The following is a 22,440-nucleotide window of genomic DNA, read 5'->3' as shown; positions in this document are numbered from 1 at the left end:
CTCCACATTTAAGAATTGAATAAATGCACTCACTCGCACCAACCAAACTTTTTTTTTTCCTTTCTAAATTCTATTATATATTTAAACATATTTTTATACTCCAAAATTTAACCAAAATAGTTATCTATTAATTTCAGTTATGTGTTTCCATGTGGGTCTTTGGAAGGCTCGGCGACACTCATCTACAATTACGCGGAGCAAAACTACGAAACAGATTAACAATTGAATGCAATGACATCATCTAATAGATTCGTGCAAGTTTTGGCTAAGGAAAGAAGCACAATGGGATATATGCTTTTATTCCCCTTTATTAATTTGATAGTTTCGACGTGTACAAGCCTTCTCCCATGTACCGCGAAACGTAACGAGTGAGTTTTTAACGCAACCGTCAAAAGCCCGAATAGTCCATGAAATGAAATGAAATGAAGTGAAATGAAATGAAAAAAAGGATAGGCGAATCGCGGGGAAGAGAGTCTATATACGCCGACCCTTCTCGAAGCCGCCCAACCAAATCGAAAAAGGAGAGAGAGAGAGGCAAAGCCAACCCGGAGGCGAAGAAGGAAGAGGAGAAGGCGAAGAGGAGAGGGCGAAGAGGAGCCATGGAGAGGGCCGCGCGGGTGGAGGAGCTGACTTCCGGCGCCAGCGGCCGTATTATCCCCGTCTTCAGGAACATGAGGAGGTCCGTGCCATCGCTGGCATCGCTCCTACGCGTGGTCCTTTTGTTGCATTCTCTCGCCACGTGGTTCCTCCTCCTTATTCTCCGACGTAATCCCATCTCATCTCGCACGGCGGCGGCGAGTTCTCCTCGGCGGAAGACGGTCAAGGGCCGGTGGTCGATGGCCGCGGAGGAGGAGGACGTGCGGCGGCGGCGGGAGATCGCCGAGGGGGTGGAGATGGTTTCCCCGTCGGAGGAGATGATGTGGCGCGGGGAGACGTCCGTGTTCGAGGGAACGAGGAGAAGGGCGCTCTTCTGCCGATCGTGGATGCCGATGTCGGGAGATTTGAGGTGAGGGTTTCGATCCGATTCTGTGGGCGAAAATTAGGGTTCTGATGGATTTCGCGGCTTTGGATTGTCTACGTCGATAATCCATGTTTGTGATTTTCAAAATGCAATATCGCCTCTTGCGCTATGCTTGATGATTCACTTTGCTCGAGGGAATTTCAATAGATTTAGATTGCAGGATGTACAGAAAAATGTTGGTCTTTATCTTCCTTGAATGTATAGTTTGACCATATTGTTTGTTTTATAATTGTCAAATTCATGAAACTTCTGGTCTTCTTCCTAATAGATTTTTGAACTAACTTTCAACTTTTTAACCTTTACGTAACAAAATTTGGGGAGTTAAATCTTATAACTTATAGATATATTGTTATCTCATGTGAATAAAATTTAGGATTATTTTAATCGTTTTGTCTAAGATCAGTTAATCCTTATGATGCTATAAATAAAAAAAAATCTTAGTTTTCAAATGAAGTCTTGATTAAATTCATTGTTTCCAGTTGTTTGTTCATTTGGCTGGAAATGGTATTTTAGTTAAGTTTTACTACGGTCACAAATCCAGAAACAATTTTCTACCACGGCTTGTGTTATATTTTGCTTCTTTTGACTATTTCCTGTAGCACTTGGATGAATCCAATCTTCTTTTGTATGCCATGATCCAATTAGTTGTTCTTCACTGTAATGCTTAAGGCAGGCTAGTTCTCCCCAAAAATTCAGATAAAGGCTACTTTTTTTTTCTCTCTTTTATCTTTCAGACCTTTCTTGTTGGATTTCATCCTGTTAGGTCAAATTAATAAGATAAGATTTCTTCCCTCCTACATGCGCGCACACACAATTTTGAGTTAGTTAGACTGACCAAAATTATCAGGACTCAACCAGGTCAGAAGTTAAGGCTAGCTTAAAGAATCAAATATGCTGCTTCTCTAATGCGAAAATCACTTAATTTTGGTAGTAATAGATGTATGGTTCTTTTCCCCTGTAGGCATTATTAACAAAAATTCCTATTGTGATTAGATTTGATGGATGAAATTGCATCTTGCATCTTGATTGGTTGATTACAAGTATTTTTTTTTTAAAAAAACAAATCCTATAAGAATCTAGCAATTTGTACATTGGAATGGCTCGTGACATTTTTATTCAAGCTGTTGCATGGTCAATTATCATGATGTCTAATTAGGATTTGTTTCTTCTTACAATTTCAGGGGTATAATGTTGATAATACATGGGCTTAATGAACATAGGTATGGCTCCGACTTGATGTGTTTATACTGCTAGCATATTCCAACTATATCTTACTACCACACTATCCTTTCTTTGTTCCCAATGACTTGTTGATAGTCATTGGGATTTTTCTTTTTGTCACTATATTGAGAATATCGTTGAATAACAGAACTGTCATTTTTCCAGTGGAAGATATGCTCACTTTGCTAAGCAGCTAATGGCATGCAACTTTGGAGTATATGCAATGGATTGGATAGGTGCATCGGTTTTTCTTTCTAGTTTTTTTTTTCTTTTTTAAAAAAATTGTGTTTGTTTGTATCCTAAATCTAGAATAATAGTCTCTATTTAATGTTTTCACTACTACCTCAATAGAGCCTACTGTTCAAAAAACCTTAGGTTGCAATAAAAATGTATAGTTTACTACAAGAAATTCAGGAAAATCAAATGGTATCAAGTTTTTTGCATTCCTATGATCTGCATGATTCTCTCATAACTCTTTTAGAATCTTCAACAGGCCATGGTGGGAGTGATGGATTGCATGGATATGTACCTTCACTAGATCATGTTGTTGAAGACACAGTATGTTAACTTTTTTTTGTTAGAGATTATTATTTTTCATGTTTATGAATCAGTCATATTCTGGATCATGCTTATTAGAATTTCCTTTTTGCATATTCTAGGGAAAATTCCTAGAAAAGATCAAATCTCAGAATCCTGATACACCCTGCTTCCTTTTTGGTCACTCCACTGGTGGAGCAGTGGTTCTGAAGGTAAAGTCATTTGTGGAAAAATAGCCTACATCCCAACTTACTAATGTCAATCTCCTTTAGCACAATTCAGAGTTGATTTAATGGCAGCCGTTTGCAAGTAAATAGTTGTTATTAAATCAACCGGATCTTCCAGCTTTTCTTGGGCGCCTTCATGCAGTTTCTTCCTGAAGGCCCCTTCAGTTTAGTTTTTCCTTTATTTGTCTCTCTAATAACATGGGTTGCATGACAGGCCGCTACTTTTCCTCATATCGAGACTTTGGTGGAGGGGATCATATTGACATCTCCAGCTATTCGTGTAAAGCCTGCTCATCCAATAGTTAGGGTAATTGCTCCTTCTTATAGTCTATTTTGGTAAGCTGCAAGATATTACTGTCTATCTTTGAGTCCATTGATAGGTATATATGGTGTAAGATTTCATTTGCTTAAGTAGCTAAGTAGTGTTACCATATCTCAATGAATGATGCTCGAGTTTCTGTAGCTGTGCTACTAAAAAACCCAAAGACTCGTGTCAAAGCCATATTTGACGCTTAGAAACTTCATAACTAGAAACTTTTGATAGTATTCTTTCGTGCCCTTATCCCAATAGCTCATCTCTCATGTGAGTTGTTTTCTAACGTGCTGTAGACTGTGGCACCCTTCATCTCTATTGTACTACCGAAATTCCAATTCAAGGGGGCTAACAAAAAGGGAATCCCAGTATCAAGAGACCCAGCAGCTATGTTGGCCAAGTACTCAGATCCTCTAGTTTACACTGGACCGATCAGAGTTCGGACCGGCCATGAGATCCTACGCATAACCTCTTATCTGATGCAAAATCTCAAGTACATCACCCTGCCTTTTTTGGTGCTGCATGGGACTGCTGACCGGGTCACCGATCCATTGGCATCGCAGGATTTGTACAACCTTGCTTCATCTAAACACAAGAATATAAAGCTCTATGAGGGCTTCTTACATGACCTTCTGTTTGAGCCAGAGCGTGATGAAATTGGAGCAGACATAATCAATTGGATGCTCAAGAGGCTGCAACAGAAGCAGTTGTAATTATGCTCGTTGTTCATTGCCAGGTATTTCGTTAAGTTGTAAATATAGTCTTTCAATGCTTTCTTATCCGACGATTACGTTTCAACTCAACTTCTTGTCCAAATAATATGAGCCATAGACGGTTCTATTGTTCGTTTTCTTTTATTTATCTATTTATTAATTGGTTTAATGCTCGTTTGTGTTTTGTGGCTTGAAAAGTTTTGTTTATGTTTATGGTGCCTAAAAGAGAAATGCTCGATCGCCTGGCTACCTAATTCATAATTTCAATTTCTTTAATATAATTTATATAGAAAATCTGATGAACATATATATATATATATATATATATATATATATATATATATATATATATATAAAAGATAAATTGCTAATTTTAACATATATGTTTAATATTTTAAAGAATTTATTAAACAAATATATAAATACACTTTCTATTTTGTTAGCAGAATCACTTTTTTCGTTAATCATAAATGCGGCACATCAGAATATCTAACTTGATCTAAATTCATTCCTTTTGTATAAATAGTCATACCCTGTTTACTCAGATGGAGATGGGTGAGAGAAAGGAAAGTTTTTCGTAAAAAAAGTGTTTCGCTATTTACTTAAAAAAAGATGGATTATTCGTCCTTTATCTTATTTACCTCTTCTAAAATAACTAAAATAATGGATGGACGATTGATGAAATTATCCATGGATTCATTTTGAAGTATATTTTCATCCCCACAAAATAGGACGGAATCAGCCATCTGTTCTCCGCTGTAATTCTGCCTCAACTCCATGAGCTACCTCTCTGTATCAACACAGACCACTATCCTCGTGTCTTCCCTTTCTTCAACCTCGCGAGCACGAGCAACACGAGCTCGACGGATTGCGAGGCGGCTCCAAGATATTTCTTCTTCTTCCGTCTTCATTTTTCCACAGCTTTGGGGTTTTTGGAGATGAGAAAAGTTGAGCCAAATCCATTCCAAATCCTGCTAACAGTGGCAGGGTGGGGAAAAAGTTTAGGCTATCTCTTGCCCGACCAGTTGATCATGATATAATTCGTCAAAACGGATGCGAAACGCCTGAAATGGCATGAGCCGTGTCAAATTTCTTGTATATAACGTTCTAAGCCTCACGGCAGCATCTTGTCCGGCGGAAGATCACGGCGGCGGTAGTAACTTTTCTAGCGATATATCATGGCGGAGAAGCAGTGGGGGTGGGGAGGTGAAAAGCTGAGAAAGAACTAAGGAAGGAAGTGGTTTGGACTTTGGTGGCAATGACCAAGACGTGCGAAAAGGGAAGACGGCGTAAGAAAAAAAACATAGGGTAGTTAATTGGGAGTTCGTTAGTTTAGGTTAGATTTTGATTAATTCTCAATTTAAATAACTTAATTAAATTTTAACATAAATTATCTTCTAAAATATTATAGAAAATCTATTTTAAAATCTAAAAATTCCTAAATAAATTTTATATATTTAAATTTATTTATTCTGCAAGTCCTTAACTAATTATTATTATTATTAATTATTTAATTATTAAATTCATTCTAATAAAAAATTATACAATAAATTTTATTTATTTATTTTATAAATCCGTGTTGTGATCGTTCCGTGAAACAATATTGAAATTGGAACGGTAGAGTTTGAGATGACACCAAGATTGTTCTTGCAAACCATGGATCACGCTCTGTGATGACACTTTCATGGAGCAAATCATTGCACATTTAGGAGATGCATCAACCCGACCCCCAACCCTAAAACCCCCAAGGTGAAGAAAGAGTTTAGGTTGCCAGTCGTTGACCATCCAATCACGCTGGCCTATGACGATGCTTTCGAGCAAGTCATCACATAGTCAGGAGACGTATTAATTAGGCCCCCTCAAATCTAAAATCCTGGATCCGCCCCTGCTGCTAAAAGAATAAGATCACAGATCAAAAATTGTAGCACAGAAAACGAGTACCCTTTTTGTGGGTTCTCTGCTCGCTATGCTATACACAACTACACATCTCTAAAATTCATCATTTTGTCGACATTTTTTTGGGATGCTTCATGATTTCTTTTTATTTCTCTCACAATTAAATGAAGTGAAGTGCGCATTTGATTTCCGAAGTTTCCATAGATCGAGCTCAAGGACATTATCCTGTAGGAAATATAAAAGAACTGTACTAAATAATTAAATCATACCTCGTTGTGACAGAATTTGTAGAGGAGAGAATGTTGGAGGGAGGAAACCGTCTCTTGTTGCCAGAAGAGCGATTACAGATATGAAATTAGAAAGTCCTTTTATAAATCTATAAATCAAATCCTATAGCCTCAGATGTTCTTTTTCCACGATGAAAATGAATCTCACGTTCTCAACTCCTTGAATCACCTTTGGATGCTCCTTTTATAATGGGCATTATCCTAGAAGTAAAAGAGACATTTTATCCTTGAGAAAGTGGACAACATGGGCATGCCAACGTTCTCATTTTCTACATCTCCCACTCATCCAAGGTAAGTCACTAAGACTAGTTAATCACTAATACTAGTTAGTCACAAAGACTAAATAAGTCACGTAGACTATATAAGAGTTTAGTCACAAAGACTAAATTAGAACATCTAATCCATACTTAGAGAAAATGATTCGTGCAACAGCAAGCACATTGAGCGATAGTCGCTAAGAAAATTCTTATACCTAACATAGCCATTTTTTGAGTGATCAATGCTAACAAAGTGACACATAGCCTCTCTCCTGGTGGTAGGGGTGTCAAAAAAGAATCCGACCTGACGACCCAACCCGAGTCGACCTAAAAAAAATCAAGTTCGGGTTGGACATTTTCGGGTTCGGGTTGGACGGTTGGAGAGTAAAAAAGTTTCGGGTTGGGTCGGGTTGACCCGGGTTGACTTAAATATAGGGTTTTATGGGGTTAAATCAAATTTTATTTTAAAAATTTAAATGTTTTTATGTATATTAATTAATATCATGTTTGTATGATAATGATAGAGTATTGAGATAAAAGTGAAGAATTATAGGAAAAATAGCCCAAAAAAGTCGTTTTGAATAGGATTTTTGGGTTATATGGGTTGGGTTCGGATTGATCGGGTTGGTCGGGTTCGGGTTGAGGTGTTTTGGGTTGAACTCGGGTTCGGGTTGGGTTAAAAAAAAAAACTGAACCCGACCCAACCCAACCCGACCCACCCGAATTGACACCCCTACCTGGTGGTACATATTCGTTATCCAAGAAACATCCAATTTCTTGGTGGCACACAATCATTGTCTTGGGATATTCATGTCTTGCTATTTACCCAGATTAAATAATTTTATATACATCAATATGAATATATCTAATCCCTTATAATAACTATTATATTAAGAGCATGGTCCATATTTAACATTCACAATCATTTCTATACATAACAGAAATGAGTTGACCAGTGAATAACATCAAAAGATGTAAATTGATTTAATCTTCCTTTTTAGCTAAAATCTATTCATTCTAATCAGTCACTTTCCTAATTATGCTCTATAAATCGAATCATACATAGCCATAGAATATATATTAAAGTAGCAGTCATTGATTAAAACTTCAAGTAAACAGCTAAATAGTCACTTAGGGAAAAACTGAGATTAACTTATAATCTCAAAGATCTCACATAGTAGAGAAATAGAGATCTATTCTCCTTCTACCCTTATTACTGTTATAACACATGTGGTACGAATCACATGCTATGATGTTATTCATTTTACTAAAAAGAGCGCATGATTTTCTCAAATTTAACATCATACAGATTTTGATCTAGACACATCTAATGTCTAATACGGAATTCAACTCATGAATTCAAATTTAGCTTCCAATAGATTCAGTAAATGGTGGGTGATGTGGTAATAAGGAGGGGCCCATCCTGCAGGAGATAGCTACCACAATGGAGGTCAAACTCAAGGCGGTTAACGCTCAAATATCATCAGTCGGTCGGGTGATCAGGTCAACGCTCAGATATCATCGGCCGGTCGGACGATCATGCCCCGACCGGGAGGAGAAGGTTCCGGTCCGATCTTGCCTTTGACACGGGGAGGTGTCAAATGACCGATGTTCAATGGAGTATTAGACGTCGGACGGAGGAGGAGACGATATGTAGAAGCTGGGCCGAGCAGCTACCCCGCTCGGCCAGGCAGCAGGACTCGACACTGGTAGAGCGGAACTTCAGCCGATCGGGCATGACACAAGCACAGGGGAGTTTCGGCTGAGTGGACGTGACACATACAACGAAGTCCTGGCCGAGCGGGTGGTACACAGGAACAGCGAAGTCCTGGCCAAGCGGCTATCCCACTCGACCTAACAACTACCTTGCTGTGTTATCCCTCGATATTCTTTTGGGAGTTAGTGCCGTTGACATCGGGCATGACCAACCAGAAGATCGTATGACGGAAGTTTCCACTGTCACATAAGATATATGCTCGGCTTGTTAAAGTATTGTGTCAGGGACACTTTACTTACAAGTCTTTTCAGGGGAAACTTTAGGAAGCGTGCTCGTCTTGGAGAGCATGCACACGCGCTACAGGAGCTCTATATAAAGGGGGGTCCAAGCATCGGCGGAGTTACGCAATAGACACTATTCGTGGTACACTATTCATTCTTGTTGTTGCTCCGCCTTCTACATCATCGTCGGTGATTGACTTGAGCATCAGAGGGCCAACGCTGGGGACCCCTGTAGGATCGAAAAGAATTTAGATATCTCCACAATTGCATGATATTGTCCACTTTGGGCCTAAGCCCTCATGGTTTTTCTCTTGGGCTCTCCCCAAAAGGCCTCATGCCAATAGAGATATCTTTTCTCTTATAAACCCATGATCTTTCCCATGTGTTTCCAATATGGGACTATGTTTGCAACCTTGCAACCCCAACAATCCCCCCCTCAAACAAAGGACCATAGGCTTCCCATGTCCGATCCTCGACCCACCAGGTCTTCCTGCCCCTCGGTCCACCCGACCTACTAGGACTTCCTTGCCTAGTCGCAACTAGGACTTCCTGCCTGGTGTCTGGTCCTCTTGATCCGAATATAGGAGCCCCCACTTTCTTTGTTCGAGGTCAATATTGTACCCACATGGCTCAATCATACCATAGCTCTTATGCACAGTCGGCGGTTAAACCTTCTGGCAGTCCGGGCTCTGATACCAATTATAGGATCGAAAAGAATTTAGATATCTCCACAATTGCATGATATTGTCCACTTTGGGCCTAAGCCCTCATGGTTTTGCTCTTGGGCTCTCCCCAAAAGGCCTCATGCCAATAGAGATATCTTTTCTCTTATAAACCCATGATCTTTCCCATGTGTTTCCAATATGGGACTATGTTTGCAACCTTGCAACCCCAACAACCCCTTCCCTAGGTCGACACTAACGTCATCTGTGTTATAGTACGGAGCGAAGTCTACAGGCGATCAGCGGGAGCGCCACATCCCCAACTTTCCATCTCATCAACTTTCGGATAGGATCATATTTGGCGCCGTCCGTGGGAACTTAACCTGCATCTAAGTTGAAAAGATGGAGGGCGTTGGATGACTCACCACCATGACGCTCACCAAAGTGGAGCTCGACATGCTCGTGCAAGCCCGAGCGGCGAAGTTGTTCAAGCAGCAACAACAGCAGACACTAACAGATCGACAAATGTAGCATCCGGCGACATCGGCAGCAAGAGGGCGAGCAGGATTAGAAGATCGACCAGAACAAGTTTCCATATGGGGGTAGAACAGAGGGTTGATCGACACATAGGGGGAAGCGCCGCCTGCATCCATCCCCTTTCACTGCGCCTTGTTCCAAACCCCCTCAGAAATAACCCAAGTGAACCAAGAACGAGGATTATCCTCGGACGACGCTCCCGTTCAGGATGTCCGAAAAGGAAAGGCGCCTAGAAGCCACGCTTCACCCGAACGGATCAACCTGCAGTTCTCTCAAGAGATCTTGTGTGACCCTCTACCCAAGCACTATACCCCACTAGCGATCGGGGAATACAATGGAACGATCGATCCAGATGCTCATCTGGATAAGTTTGATAACGCTGCTACGCTGCACCAGTACACAGATGGGGTGAAGTGTCGAGTCTTTCTCACTACTCTCTCTGGCTCGGCGCAGTGCTAGTTCCAAAGACTGCCGGACAGATCCATATGCAGCTTTAAGGACTTCTGATCTATATTCCTGCACCATTTTGCCAGCAATCGAGGCTATCAGAAGACGAGCGCCAACCTCTTCTCCTTGAAGCAAGGATCGAAAGAAGCGCTCTGAGCCTACATTAGGCGTTTCAATCAAGTGGCCATGGATATCCCCTCGGTCTCATCCGAGATGATGATGAACACCTTCACTCAAGGGCTGGTGGAATGAGAGTTCTTTCGATAGCTCATTAGGAAGCCGCCCAAGGACTTCGACCACATGCTCAGGAAGGACAATGAGTACATAAATGTAGAGGAAGCCCAAGCGGTGAGGAAAAAGGAAGCACCGGTCGAGGAGCGGGGACCGTCGAGAAGCCACCAACCTCCCAAAGGGCCAAGAGCATAGGGAGCGCGACCACACCAGAAGGCCAGGACACATGCCATGCAGCATGTGGCCTCCAGTCGGCAGAAGACACCAAGAGGCAAGGTATGGACGCCAATGTTCTGCTCCTTCCACCAATCGACGATGCACAACACACGCGATTGCTACGATCTGATACTGATTGATAGCTGACCGGTGCCGAGAGGATACCGCTGTCGATCTCTAAGTCCCGATCGGCGACATAGACAATGATCTACCAGGCAATGAGAGGACGAAAGAAGGGTGCCCGAGTGACACCATCAACACTAGCGGAGGGATAACGCTGATCCCTCCTGAGTCCCAGCTGAGCGAAATAGACCCTCTGCTCGAGAAGAAGAAAATAGAAGCAACGCCACCCGAGGAGAAATAGGCATGATCGCCGGTGGGTCAATCGACGGTGACTCCAACAGAGCCAAGAAGTCATACGTTCAACGACTAGAGATCCACGCCGTGGGATGCAGCAGGGAGAAGGTCGAAGGGCCTGAGATTAGCTTCAACCTTAGCAATTTGGAGGGAGTGGAGATCCCTCATGACAACGAGCTGATCATTCGAGCGGTAATTGCTAATTATACTATTCACTAAACTTTCGTTGATACAGGGAGTTCGGTGAACATCATCTTCAAGAAAGAGTTCAATCAATTGCAAATCGATCGAAATGAGCTGCTGCCTATGACCACCCCTCTCTACGATTTCATAGGCAACGAAGTACTGCCGCTTGGACAGACCCGACTGGCCATCTCGCTTGGGGAAGAGTCGCTGAGAAGGACCAGGACCACAAACTTCATAGTGGTGGATACACCGTCGACCTACAATGTCATATTGGGTCGATCGACCTCAATGAATTCCGAGCGATGGTGTCTACCTACTGCCAAAAGATAAAGTTCCCCGTGGATGATTGGGTGGGCGAAGTCAAAGGCGATTAGTTGGTCGCTCGACGATGCTATGTCGAGATGGTCAATTCTGAAGCGAGGAGCGCTCAGAAGAATCCGTGCTTGAAGGTGAACGCCGTCACTGAGAAGCCTACTAGGTTGGTCTACGAAAAAAAGAAGGAGGTTCAAATTCACCCAAGCCGGACGGAGGCCACCACCTTCATCGCGACCGATTTGCAACCTAAGAAGAAGGCAGCTTGAGCTACCGTAGAGCACGAATCATCTCCAACCCTATAGGGCCAGATGAGAGGTGTACGAGTGAATACATGTATTTTTGTATGTTTCCTGAACGTAGGGTAAATATGAATAAAAGCGAAGAATGCCACTCTTGAGATATGTCTTCACCAACGATCGAGTGACGACCTTAAACCCTAGTCATGATCAACGGTCAAGCTGTGACCTTAAATCCTAATCTTCATCGGTCGAGCGGCGACCTTAAACCCTAGTCTTCATCAACGATCGAGCGACGACCTTAAACTATGGACTTCATCAATGGTCGAGCGGCGACCTTAAACCCTGGTCTTCCCCAACGGTTAAGCGGCGACCTTAAACCCTAGTCTTCATCAATAGTCGAGCGGCGATATTAAACCCTAGTCTTCATCAACGGTCAAGCGGCGACCTTAAACCCTAGTCTTCATCAACAGTTGAGTGGCGACCTTAAACCCTGGTCTTCCCCAACGGTCAAGTGATGACCTTAAACCCTACTCTTCATCAACGGTCGAGTGACGACTTTAAACTCTGGTCTTCCCCAACAGTCGAGTGGCGACCTTAAACCCTGGTCTTCCCCAACGGTTGAGCGGCGACCTTAAACCCTGGTCTTTTCCAATGACTGAGAGGTGACCTTAAACCCTAGTCTTCATCAATGGTCGAGCGGCAACCTTAAACCCTAGTCTTCATCAACGGTCAAGCGATGACCTTAAACGCTCATCCTCACCAATGGTTGACCGACGACCTTAAACCCTCGCCTTCCCAACGGTCGAGCGACGACCTTAAACCCTCAGCTTGATGAGTGGTCAAGTGACGATCTTATAACTCAAGAATGATGAACGACCGACTACGAACATGAGCTACTCAAAAGCTCCAAGTCTTCAAAATACAGTGACCGTTCGAGGTTATTCTTCAAAATACAAACTCTGAAAATAGAATGGATCGATCGACTATATAGACTAGTCATTGCCGATCGGAAGAATCACGAGGCCACTATATGCGATGTTTGAAAGATGAGTTGAAAAAACTAAGATACTAGAAGAAGATAAAACTTAGCCGGACGGACAAACATTCATTGAAACTTCAAAATTTTACAAAGGCAGAACTCTCAACCTCGCTCAAGGTAATCTAAGGTGTCATTAGGCAATGACTCAGTCAGCTTGCCCCGACTGATGACCTTACTTGTCAGAGTGGCGGGGAGGTAACCGCCTTCCCTGAGCTGGTTAAGCATCTCATCAATTGCAAGATCAAATAGGAGAAGAGTGAAGGTGCTGGAATTTCGTTCTGTTTAAATTTCTCGTACAAAAAATTGTACAAGTACATAACTATTCCTAGCAACCCGCACGTTCGATCAGACATGTGTTTGATCAATCAAGCAAGTTCTTGAATGATCAAAGCACACATTGATTGAAGTACAAGATCGCTGGCCTCTTGTGTTGGTATTCAAAATCGATATCCAAAATCGACACAAAGAAAACAAAACCAATTACGCAGCGGAATTAAAGAACTAGTTGTACCTTTCGTAGCTAAAGACCTCTTAATCTTCTGCCGTATTCCTCTCCTCTTCTTGGACGTCATGTGGGCGACGATCTACCAAGACAACACCACCATTCTTTTCTTCTCTTCCAAACCGCCGGCCACAAAAGGAGTCTCTAGGATGGGGCACCTTCTAATCTTCTTCCTTCTCTTCCTCTCCTCTCTCTTCTTCCTCTTCTTGCTTTTCTTCCTCTTCTTCCCTTTCTTCAAGCCACCGACCACCAAGATGAAAAAGTGGCGCTGACCACCAAGGAGGAGGAGGGGATAAGGGGGCCGACCCTAAGCAAGGAGGAGGAGGGTGAAATGGGCGCCGACCCTAAGCTAGGAGAGGGAAAGGGCGTCGACCACAAGGAGGAGGAGAGGGGGTTGTGCCGCCGGCCCTAGGAGGTGGAGAGGGGGTGGCAACCGCAAGGAGAGAAGGGAATTATGGAATAATCAAAAGTTAGATTTTAGGGGCCACATCCTACTCCTTTTTAAAGACTTGCTGTTGGTTACAAGAAAAGAAAAATTAAAAAAATTTTGCTTAGAAAGAATCTAAACAAACTATGTTAAAACAAACCAATTTAAGTTAAACCAAACAGTTAAGTTAAACCAAACCAGTTAAGTTAAACCGAACATTTAACCAAGTTAAGTTAAACCGAACTAAGTTAAACCAAACTCGGTTATGGAAAGGTGGATGCGAGGCTTTATATATTGAGGCTACAACAGGGGCCTAGAGGAGGAATTGGTTTAGGCCTCCCGATGGGCTTGGGTTTCCCATATTCACCCTGAACACGCAACTCAAGTCCAACAATAATAACTCATACCACTAAAGGGTTATTATTGAACTACCACACCAATCCCAAATTATAATATGAGCTCCTTCTTATTATGAGTGTGTTAATCTCCCTGTGTTTAAGATATCGTATGTCCGTTAATTAAATGAGTTACTGACAACTCAGTTAATCAATATCTTGTTAGAGTGTATACTAAAAGCCTAGCTTTTTGTAAACATTTATTTTGAAATAAAGAATCACATTGGTCAAATGTCTACATTTATATGCTAAGTGTAGTTGTTCAATTAATTTATATTGTAGATAATATGGTGTGTGGTATCACATACAGAAGATCATGTTATCAATTCCTTATAAATTATAAACAGTAGCTCACGACTAAGATGGAAAGGAACACACCATTGGAATAGTCGTAGTGTAATTTGGTATTAGTTTATCTTAGCTATAAAATTACACTAGTACACTCTGAGTGTATTGAGCAGGACCATTTAAGATAAGTTCTTTTTATACTGACTGCATAAAAGAACAAGACCTTTGTTATTATGGAAGTGTGTGCTCTTAATCATGATATAATAACAGACACATATACTCAATATTCATTTCTTTAATTTCTCAAAGGGTGCGATTTAGTTTGATAAATCAATAGGCCTGATAAGATGGGAAATGCTATTATTTATATGGTGTATTATTGATTATAGAATGAAACTATGTCTTAGTTGTAAGGGGATCGGTGGCTAGCTTGAAGGGGAGTTGGATAAACGACACCCCCAAATACTCGCTTCCTACACATGTTAGCTTACGCAGCGGAATACAAACAAAACAAACAAGCAAAACACTAAAAGAAATACAAAGACTAAAACTAAGAAAGGAAATGCAAACCGCTAACACGTTCGTTTAACATGGTTCGGAGATTAGGGCTCCTACTCCACGACGTGTCCTTGAGGTGGACGATCCCTATCCATCAGTGGATTAGCCCCCGGCAAATTCCGGCTATCTCAAGTCGCTCCTTGTGGGTGGAGAAACCTCACCATAACAACAACCAAGACTCTTGAGACTAGTAGACTACTAATTAAGGTTTACCACTACTAATTTCGTCAGGGATAACCAAACTTCCAAGCCTTGGTTATATAGGCCATGGGTTGAAAACCCCACCTACCAGTCGACTGCTAAAACTAGCAGTCGACTGCCCTCTGTGGAAATTCGACCGTTACATCCCAACGGCTTAATACCAGTCGACTACTAAAACTAGCAGTCGACTGCTCCACACTGGTCGAGCGAACAAAAGCATTATGTTCGCTCCCAATCGACTGCCCAGTCAACTACATCAGTCTACTGCTATTTTCACCAGTCGACTGCTATAGTAACTGCTACAGTAATTGCTACAGTACTGTTATAGTAACCCCCTAAACCTAGGATTTTACCCCCGAGTACAATCTCTCAGCACTCGGACCCTCACCCTTGTGACTCATTTGACGCTTCTTTGCAGCCTTGACCTCTTGCCTTCAAGCCTATTTCTTTTGGCTCTCGTCCCTCGGATGCATACAAGCCCGTGGCTCGTCCCCAATACCATCCTTCGCGTATGCCTCGAAGTCATTTCCCTCGGCCTTTGTCTTTGCTGCCTTGTCCACGGTTCCTCAGATGCTCTATCCTTCAGCGGACCCAAAGCCGTCAACCTGAGTCACATGTATATCCTGCAAACCTGCACACTCACATACACATATCAAATACAAGGGTGAACCTAACTTAAACCCTTTGCCCAAACACCAAAACATATTGTCGCTTGGACTATTGGGATTGCTCCAACACTAGTAATGTAGGTTGATGATGTTCACAAGAGGAGCTCATAAGGATTGTCATGTAAACCCTGTAGGTGGACTTAGTCCAACATGATGATGAAGTTGAGTGGTACTACACTTGGAGATAGATATTAATTAAGTGAGTTGTCAGTAACTTATTTAATTAGTGGACATTCTATATCTTAAACACAGGGAGATTAACACACTCATGATAAGAGGAGCCCATATAGTAATATGGGATTGGTGCCGTAGTTCAATAATAACTCTTTAGTGGTATGAGTTATTATTGATGAATGATGTGCAAAAATATTATGATCTTCTACGCATGTTTTAGCACACATTCACTTGACTTATGCACATATATTCTTCACATGATCGCATCTTTTATCTTGTATTCATAATATCTATTGTTTTGTTCAGATATCTGCTCCTTGTTTGGTTTTATGTTGACAGAAAAGATTTTCGGAGCTTGAACGGAGAGTATTGATGCACCAGAATCAACCAGACAACATGGTCGTGCGACCCTGCACGGTCGTGCGACCCTGCACGGTCGTGTTGCCAAACAAGAGAGGAAGAGCACACGGCCGTGAAATCCTTCACGACCGTGTGACCAAAACAGCAGCCAGTCAGCACACGTCCATGCAATCCTGCACGACCGTGCCACCCTAGGCAGAGAAGGAGACTTGCACGGTTGTGCGCCCCTGCACGGCCGTGCCCCAGGAGATAGAGCCCAAGGGCTACATGGTCGTGCGACCCTGCACAACTGTGCAGCCACGCACAGAACCGGAGAAGGGCACGGTTGTGCCACCCTTACATGGTCGTGCCGCGACGGCCAAACCTTAAGGCTATATAAGGGTTTTAACCCTTTTTGCCAGGGGGAGGCGAGCCGTCAGGGAGAAAAAGATCTTGGAGCAATTCTACGTCACTTTGGACCGTCGTTCAGTGAACTTCCACCACCACATCGACTCCAGAAGCTGAGAGTTGGATCCGAAGGCCACTTTTCGACACCTGATAAGCATATTCCTTCTTACTTACTGAGAATTGTATGTTTGTCTATACTATGTTTTTGGATATCTCTCTAGTATTCATGGAGTAGATCCCTTTGTTCTGGGATTAGGGAGTAGTCTTGGTACGGATTGATGTAAAACTCGAATTGTATTTATACTTGTTGGATGAACTTTCATGCTTTGTTTCAATTGTTAATTTCTTACTTTTGATTGAGAAGAACCTGTCAGCCTCGTAGAGGATTACCTCTAGATCGTACATCCGAGGGACCCTAGTGACAGGGGTAACCCGTTCACGGACATCTAGGATAACTCCTTGAGAGGAAGGCAGATTCTCCCCAAGGGATCGAGAGACTAGGCTTAGCTCTACTCACTATTCTTAATCTACCAGTTAGAGTTATGTCCTCAAGATTTGCCGAGGTGCCCTAGTGATAGGGGTAAACCAAGACAGGACTTCTTAGGACATTGCCCCATTCTGGCACTTGAGAATACCTACTTAGCTTCCGGCAATAGCAAGAATAAGGATAGAGAGAGTAAGACAAACCGAGACACATCAATACTACCATGACGAAACTGACCCCCTAGAACTCCTCATCACCAAGTGAATATTTCGACCTTGACTCTCTCCCTCGACCTTTTTTTTCCCTTAGCTTGATCAAGACCGTTGGTAGTCTAGCTAACCATAAGTGAGCGATTGTCAGTGCTTATAGCCAGTCCCTGTGGGATCGATATTTTTATTACTGATGACGAATCCGTGCACTTGCGAAAGCGTAATAAGTTTTTGGCACCGTTGCCGGGGATTGCGTCCATAACACTAGGTAAGTCATATTGGATTAGACTAGGCTTTGTTCTCTTTATTCTCTGCATATAAAAAAAAATCTACTATTAATAAAATATTTTCACTCTTCTTCCTTACTGCATTCATTTTTTTATTTCTTGCTGTTATATTTTCTATCTTGTTCTCTTTTCTTCTGCATGCGTAGAGCTAACCTTTCAGGACAGCTGCTACCATTGGATCCAGAGATTGACAGGACCTTTCTGAGGAGAAGGAATTTACAGAAAGCTTTCCAAGGAGCAAAAGAATCCTTAGGAATGGCCGATAAACTACTGAAAGATTATGCGTCACCATATGCACGAGGGGTCCAATCCAGTATCACCCGACCACCCATCGATGATGACAACTTTGAGATCAAGCTCGCAGTAATCCACATGGTCCAGCGAAATCAATTCGGAGGGGGGGGGCCACATGAAGACCCGAATCATCATCTAGAGCTGTTTTATGAAATTTGTGGCACGATGAAGGTGAATGAGGTTCCTCCAGAATCGGTGAGACTGCTTCTTTTCGGATTCTCTCTTAAAGACAGGGCCAAGCAGTGACTGAATTCTCTACCAGTAGATAGCATATCGTCTTGGGAGCAATGTGAGCAGAAATTCTTAGACAAGTTCTACCCCCCCAAGCAAAACTGCCCATATGATGAACCTGATTGCCAGTTTCAAGCAGATAGACTCAGAATCCCTATTTGAAGCCTGGGACCGGTTCAAGAGCATGCAGAGACAGTGCCCCCATCATGACCTTGAAAAGTGGCTGGTTCTACACACCTTCTACAATGGAATAAATTATCACACGAAGGTATCATTGGATTCTATGGTAGGAGGAGCACTGATGAACAAAAGTCTTGATGAAGCTGAAGAGATAATAGAAAATGGGGCATTAAACCACCATTAGTGGGCATCTGAAAGATCTAGCGGTGCTTTCTCAGGAAATCAGATGAAGGCGTCAGGAAAATTTGAGGTGGATGCATTCACACTCATGTCTGCGAAGTTGGACGCCTTGACTAAGAAATTTGAAGCCATGGGTAGCAACACAGCTAATGCAATAGTCTATGCTTGCGACATCTGCGGAAGTGCGGACCACGCTCAAGATACTTGCCCCTTGGGCCAATGCAGGCATAGATAAACTAGCTTGAGCAATGCGATGCAATAACAGGCTACAATCAGAGGCAAAATAATCCGTACTCCAACACATACAACCTTGGATGGAGGAACCACCCTAACTTTTCATACCGAAATAATCAGAACCAGGGGCCTGCACATCAGACCTACCAACTTGGACAGCAGACTCATCAACAATAGCAACCTACACAGCTGTCTAGGATTGAAAAGATGCTTGAGGAAGCTCTCTCGGAGCAAAAGGAGATGAGGAGCGAGATCAAATAACTGACTCAGAGGCGGGATAACTCAGAAAAACACCAGAAGATGCAAGACAGCCAGATAGCCCAGATAGCTCAGTCCATCTCAAGAGCACAGGGTACATTCCCAGGGAAACCAGATTTAAATCCGGTGGAACATTGCAATCACATTGATCTGCGGAGCGGACATACGGTGGGAAACCCTCAAATCATCACTCAGATGGAGCTTGACTCAGAAAAGGAACTCACTCTCCTAATGCCCAATCAGACTCAAACAGGGATGGAGAAGAGGGTACTAAAAAGATTAGAGAACCTTGTCAGACTACCCCACAGAATCAGATGATCCTGTTTCCTCAGAAGCTTATAGCATCCCAAAAGGATGAAGAGTTTCACCAATATTTGGAAAAGGTTAAAGAAATTTGCGTTGAGGTACCACTGTTAGATGCGCTGCACTAGATGCCGAAGTTCGTAAAATTTTTAAAGGGAATTTTATCCAATAGAAGGCAAAAAGGCAACTTCGAGACCATAGCATTGACAGAGGGCTACAGTGCTCTTTTTATGTTGAATTCCCCCACCAAACTTCAGGATCCAGGAAGTTTCTCCATACCGTACAAAATTAGCTCTGAAGTCATACTGAGAGCCTTCTGCGATTTGGGAGCTAGTGTCAGCCTACTCCCATACTCTCTGTGCAAGAAGTTAGGACTCCAGAGCATTAAACAGACTACTATAACACTACAGTTGGTTGACTATTCATGTAGATACCCAATGGGTATAGTGGAAGATGTGCCAGTAGAAGTGGGGGGTTGTGTCATCCCCACGGACTTCATCATTATGGATATAAAGGAGGACCCCAAAATACCCATCATCCTTGGAAGACCATTCCTCACCACGGCAGGAGCCCTTATTGATGTGAAGAATCACAAGCCCTCATTGATGTGTGACCCTGCACGACCGTGTGGCAAAACAGGAGAGGAAGAGCACACGGCCGTGTAATCTTGCACGGCCGTGCGACCAAAACAGCAGCCAATCAGCACACGACCGTGCCACCCCAGGCAGAGAAGGAGACTTGCATGGTCATGCACCCCTGCACGGTCATGCCCCAGGAGACAGAGCCCAAGGGCTACACAGTCGTTCGACCCTGCACAGTCGTGCAGCCACGCACAGAACCAGAGAAGGGCACGACCGTGCCACCCTTACATGGATGTGCCGCCGCGCCCAAATCCTAAGGCTATATAAGGGTTTTAACCCTTTTTGCCGGGGGGAGGCGAGCCATCAGGGAGAAAAAGATCTTGGAGCAATTCTACGCCGCTTTGGACTGCCATTCAATGAACTTCCTCCACCACATCGACTCCAGAAGCTGAGAGTTAGATCCGAAGGCCACTCTTCGACACCCGATAAGCATATTCCTTCTTACTTGCTGAGAATTGTATGTTTGTCTATACTATGTTTTCGGATATCTCTCTAGCATTCATGGAATAGATCCCTTGTTTTGGGATTAGGGAGTAGTCATGGTACGGATTGATGTAAAACTCGAATTGTGTTTATACTTGTTGGATGAACTTTCATGCTTTGTTTCAATTGTTAATTGCTTACTTTTGATTGAGAAGAACTTGTCAGTCTCATAGAGGATTACCTCTAGATCGTACACCCGAGGGACCCTAGTGACAGGGGTAACCCGTTCACGGACATCTAGGATAGCTCCTTGAGAGAAAGGAAGATTCTCCCCAAGGGAGCGAGAGACCAGACTTTGCTCTACTCACTATTCTTAATCTACCAGTTAGAGTTATGCCCTCAAGATTTGCCGAGGTGCCCTAGTGACAGGGGTAAACCGTGACAGGACTTCTTAGGACATTGCTCCATTCTGGTGCTTGAGAATACCTACTTAGCTTTTGGCAATAGCAGGAATAAGGACAGTGAGAGTAAGACAAACCGAGACACATCAATACTACCATGACAAAACCGACCCCCTAGAACTCCTCATCACCAAGTAAATATTTCGACCTTGCGACTCTCGATTCTCTCCCTCGACCTTTCTTTTCCCTTAGCCTGATTAAGATGGTTGGTAGTCTAGCTAACCATAAGTGAGCGATTGCTAGTGCTTATAGCCAGTCCCTGTGGGATTGATATTTTTATTACTGACGACGAATCCGTGTACTTGCAGAAGCGTAACAATGAACTCGAGTTGGGTGTTCGAGGCGAATACGGGAAGCTCAAGTTCATCGAGAGACCAAAACCAATTCCTCCTCTCGGTCCCTGTCGTAACCTCTTAATTACAAATTGTTATACCCACCCATACCCACCTTCTTACCCACCGTAAGGTGGCCAGCCAAGCTTAGCTTAGAGCCCAAGCTAGGGCCGGTCAAACCAAGGTTAGATGGGTCAAGTAGGTGGCCGACCCTAGCTTAAACCCAAGCTTAGGTGGACAACCATAATTAAATTAAAAGGGATTTTAATCTTTCCTTATGTGGAAACCATGATTTTAAAAGAAATTTTAAAATTTTAAATATTTCCTTTTATAACTTTTTACAAAAAATTAAGAGAAAGGCTTGATATCTTTCCTTATTTGTAGTTAAAAGGAAGATTTTAATTTTTGATAAAACTTTTCTTTTTTGTAACCATCCTCATGATTTTAAAAGAGAGTTTTAAAATTAAATATTTCCTTTTATAGTTTCTACAAAAGATTAAGAGAAAAGTTTGATATCTTTCCTTATTTGTAGATAGAAAGGAAGATTTTAATTTTGGAGAAAACTTTCCTTATTGTAATCATCCACATATTTTAATAGAGAGATTTTAATTTATAAAGTTTCCTTTTATAACCAACGGAATTTTTAAAGAGAAATTTTTATTTTAAAAATTTTTGGAAACAAATTAGGAAGTTTTAATTTTGTGTTTAAAACTTTCATTATTTGGAGGATTAGAGGTGGCCGGCCACATTAATAGAAGAAAAGGAATTTTTTTTTATCAATTAAATTTTCCTTTCTATGGCAAAGAAAATAAGGAAATTTTTATTAAAACTTTCCTTATTTGCCAATACCAAGGAATATAAAAGAAAGGGTAGAGGTGCCTCACCTTAATACAACATATCTTCTATTATTCCTCTCTTCCTTGGTGGTGGCCGGCCCTCTCTTCTTCCTCTTCCCCTATTCTTCTTCTTAAGTGGCCGGCGACATCATCTTCTTGGAGAGATCATGGTGGCCGGAGTTTGCTTGGAGAAGAAGAAGAGATAGGAGACATTGTTTCCTAGCATCCCTTGGAGCTTGGTTAGTGGCAAAAGTTCTTCATCTCTAGAAGATTCTTGATGGCCGAAACTTGTAAGAAGAAGAAGGAAGCTTGGGTGGATTCTCGTCTTGATAGATCGTCACCCACACGACGTCTGAGATAAGAAGAGGAATATGACAGAAGATCCTGAGGTTTATAAGCTATAAAAGGTATAACTAGTTATTAGTTTC

At 42.4% G+C, this 22,440-nt stretch overlaps 1 protein-coding gene and 1 non-coding gene across 2 annotated transcripts; one reads left to right on the top strand and one right to left on the bottom strand.

The window, feature by feature from the left end:
- Window positions 1–485: 485 nt before the first annotated feature.
- Window positions 486–4,171, top strand: LOC122009604 (monoacylglycerol lipase-like). The gene is made up of 7 exons (XM_042565821.1): window positions 486–1,006; window positions 2,203–2,241; window positions 2,408–2,478; window positions 2,736–2,800; window positions 2,902–2,991; window positions 3,221–3,313; window positions 3,616–4,171. Exons 1-7 carry the CDS (start codon window positions 600–602, stop codon window positions 4,030–4,032), a joined length of 1,182 nt encoding a protein of 393 aa, XP_042421755.1. The 5' UTR covers window positions 486–599; the 3' UTR covers window positions 4,033–4,171.
- A 14,100-nt stretch (window positions 4,172–18,271) lies between these two features.
- Window positions 18,272–18,377, bottom strand: LOC122013161. The gene has a single exon (XR_006120497.1). It is a non-coding gene; the product is annotated as a small nucleolar RNA R71 (small nucleolar RNA).
- Window positions 18,378–22,440: the final 4,063 nt, after the last annotated feature.

Source organism: Zingiber officinale, chromosome 8A (genome assembly GCF_018446385.1).
Source record: "Zingiber officinale cultivar Zhangliang chromosome 8A, Zo_v1.1, whole genome shotgun sequence".
NCBI classification, from domain to species: Eukaryota; Viridiplantae; Streptophyta; class Magnoliopsida; order Zingiberales; family Zingiberaceae; genus Zingiber; species Zingiber officinale.
Note: the sequence above shows the minus strand (reverse complement) of the source record. Positions and strands in the feature narration are given on the sequence as shown.